Raw genomic sequence first — 2,830 nt, 5'->3', positions numbered from 1 at the left:
TTTAGATGCTTTAGTCAATTTCCTATTGCTATGTTTATTTACTAAAGTATCTTTGGGGGGGGGGAAGAAAAGAAAAGAGAGGAAAAACAAAAATATGTATATATATATATAATATCTAGCACATGGAAAGAAAACGGAGTCACGGACGTGGTCGTGGCCGTGGAACTAAGCGAGGCCAAGAACCAAGAGAAGAAAAGGGAAACAATAGCTGGACATGGACCGAGAATGCCACTTGTACTTAGGAATGTAATTGACCCATTGTATTGCCCGATAGGCTAGCATCTGAGTTCCAGCAACTCCGTACGATGACACATTGGGTTGATACGTATCAAGAAATCGCGGTTCTCCGAGACGAAATAGAGGTTCAAAGGAGGCTAACCGAGTACTAGGAAGGGCGATGAAAGCAAGAGTATTCGGAGAAACTTGAGCTCTTACACCAAAACATGGAGCTAAAGAGGAAATACGAAGAGATTTCCAAGGAGACAGTAGCAATGGCACAAAGCAATACTTTTATGGGGATTCCAGAGGAAGCTCAAAAGACAGGAATTGCAAGGCCACAACTGAAGATCTTCCATGCAAAGAAAAAGGGTAAAGTTGGAAGGCCATTTGCTAAGAGGGGCCGTGGAGCGAGTGGTGTGACAAATTGTAGTTATTGTAGAAAATCCAATCATATTGAAGTAGATTGTTGGATAAAGGGGGAGGAGATGTCTGTGTTATGGGAGCGCCGAGCATCTGATTGCTAATTGCCCTGGTTTAGTGCCCGAAAAGAAGGGAACCCAGCAGCCAACCAAGACCGACCCTGGACCGTCAAGTGGAGAAGGGACTGGAATGAAGAACCTCGTTTCTTCTGACTCTGAAGACGGAGAAGGTACAGGCCATTGGTTACTTTAAATTTTGAAGGAAAAATTTCGAGGGCGAAATTTCCTTAAGGGGGAGAGAGTGTGAGAACCCGTAATTTTTCCATTTTCGAGGTTTTATTATATTTCTAGGTTTTCTTATCTTCAATGGTTTGTTTTCTGCACTTTCTGTATCCGGAAAATTTTCTAGATAATTTTTATGAGTAAATATAGTTTTTAGATGATTTACTTGTGCTATACATTCTAATTGAATCAGCATGTGCTTCTCATTGATTTCCTCAAATTCCTGTCAAAGTTGTCGAGAAAAAAAAAATTAGCACCACATCGAAAATTATCTGGACTGGTTTAAATTATTCAATGTTTATAATCATTGAAAGAGTGTTAGACCTACCTGAAGAAGCGCTGAGCTTCCCCGGACCGAGCTGACCTCCTGAGCTCGGCGTGCTGATGAGGAGTGCGCGTCCAAATCCTGCAAAGCAAGCAAGAAAAGGTCTATAGGATGGCTATCAGGGGAGCCCCGAGGTTGTCCCCGGAGGCACTCCGACGGTTAAATTAGTTTTCCGGTAAGTGAAGTTTACGGGAAATGAAACAATAGCGCGTACTTGGCTAATAGTGAGCGTACCTTGTACCCTTGGTGTATGTTACCATTTATACTTGCTTGTGAGTCCGACCTTCGTACGTTTCGGGACCTGCCCAGAATAGTCCCAATCCCGCACTGAGGGGGATCCTCCCCGTCCTCTGCGGGATTGTTCTCCGGAGCCCTAGCGGCGGTGTGCCCCAGGATGGCTCCCATGGGCCTGAAGTCCAAGCCCAACTCTGGCCTTCCTGGGCTGCCACGTGTCTCGACCCAGGACGGGGCCTCTGCACTAGCTCCCTAGATTAGGTAGGGCTTCCAGACAGACCTAATCTACACCTCCTGCCACGTGGGAGACCGGCGTCGACCTGCCCTGCCATGACCACCTCTGGCACAGTGCTGTCACCAAAAAGCTGCGCTCGCGTCCTTTCGGCTGTCGCATCCCTTCGGTTTCTGTACCACTCTTAAATGCGTTCACCTGGGGACGGTTCAAATTCAAACAGCCGTTTCCCCCCATTTCACTCCCTACAAATAGGGGTCACCAGATTTCTTCCAACTCTATTTGTCATTTTCCTTACTTCACGCATTTTCTTACTTCCAAAAGTTCCCGCGGCAAGACTTCCGGCCAACAGTGTCCAGATTCCGGTGGTTCTTTCATCTTTTCCCATTCCAATTACCAGTAAGTTTTTTCCTTCCTCTTTCCAAGCAGATAGCGTTCTTTTTGCTTCGCCAGACTACAACTATTCTGTCACTGCACCTCTGAAAAATGCTATCGATTGGGGATCAAGACCCCCCAATGTTTGGGCTGATAAGGCTGCTGCACTTGTAGGTGCTGCCGGAGGTACTGGTGGGGCTCTTCAACAGTATCATGTCCGCCAGATTGGAGTCTTTCTTAATCTTCATTTCATCAATAAGCCTGAGTTTTTCCTCCGGAGGCCTTTAGTTCCGCCCCAGAAGTGTGATGAAGATGGTAACTTGATCGATGGGGAAGTCAGAGAGAGGTTGACAGAGGTTCTTTTGTCTTTATATGCATTTACCTTGAGACTCCAGGGCAAGTCTAAATGATATATATGCTGTGTTTACTTTCTTCTTCTAGTCTGCTAGCACGTCATTTCACTCGGTCTAATGAATAAAATTTGATTCTTTCATCACTGGAGTTAATAGTGTTGGGAAGAGCTATAACTTACTTTCGGTTTTCAGGGCATCATATGTTGTTTGTTTCTTGTTTGTTCGTATTCCTTCTGGGGCAGGCTACTACTTGGGATTGGGAATTTGCCAAGTTCTTGCAAAATGCTTCTAGGAGGTTTTTGTAATTCTGTATCCTTCGTGGACGAAAATAAATGTACCTTAGTTTAATGTTGTATGCATGAATGCACTGATTCGGCAAATGTAGCATTTT

General features: G+C 45.0%; 1 protein-coding gene across 1 annotated transcript; it reads left to right on the top strand.

Annotated features, from left to right (window-relative positions):
- Nucleotides 1-1,899: 1,899 nt before the first annotated feature.
- LOC113777143 (NADPH:quinone oxidoreductase-like) lies at nt 1,900-2,582 on the top strand. Its single transcript, XM_027322185.1, has one exon. The coding sequence runs from the start codon at nt 1,900-1,902 to the stop codon at nt 2,494-2,496; it is 597 nt and encodes a 198-aa protein (XP_027177986.1). The 3' UTR covers nt 2,497-2,582.
- The last annotated feature ends 248 nt before the right edge of the window (nt 2,583-2,830 follow it).

The sequence above is a fragment of the Coffea eugenioides genome, chromosome 7 (assembly GCF_003713205.1).
Source record: "Coffea eugenioides isolate CCC68of chromosome 7, Ceug_1.0, whole genome shotgun sequence".
Classification (NCBI taxonomy): Eukaryota; Viridiplantae; Streptophyta; class Magnoliopsida; order Gentianales; family Rubiaceae; genus Coffea; species Coffea eugenioides.
Note: the sequence above shows the minus strand (reverse complement) of the source record. Positions and strands in the feature narration are given on the sequence as shown.

Coding starts and splice junctions, on each gene's coding strand:
- LOC113777143 (XM_027322185.1), top strand. CDS start 1,900: ATGCGTTCACCTGGGGACGGTTCAAATTCAAACAGCCGTTTCCCCCCA.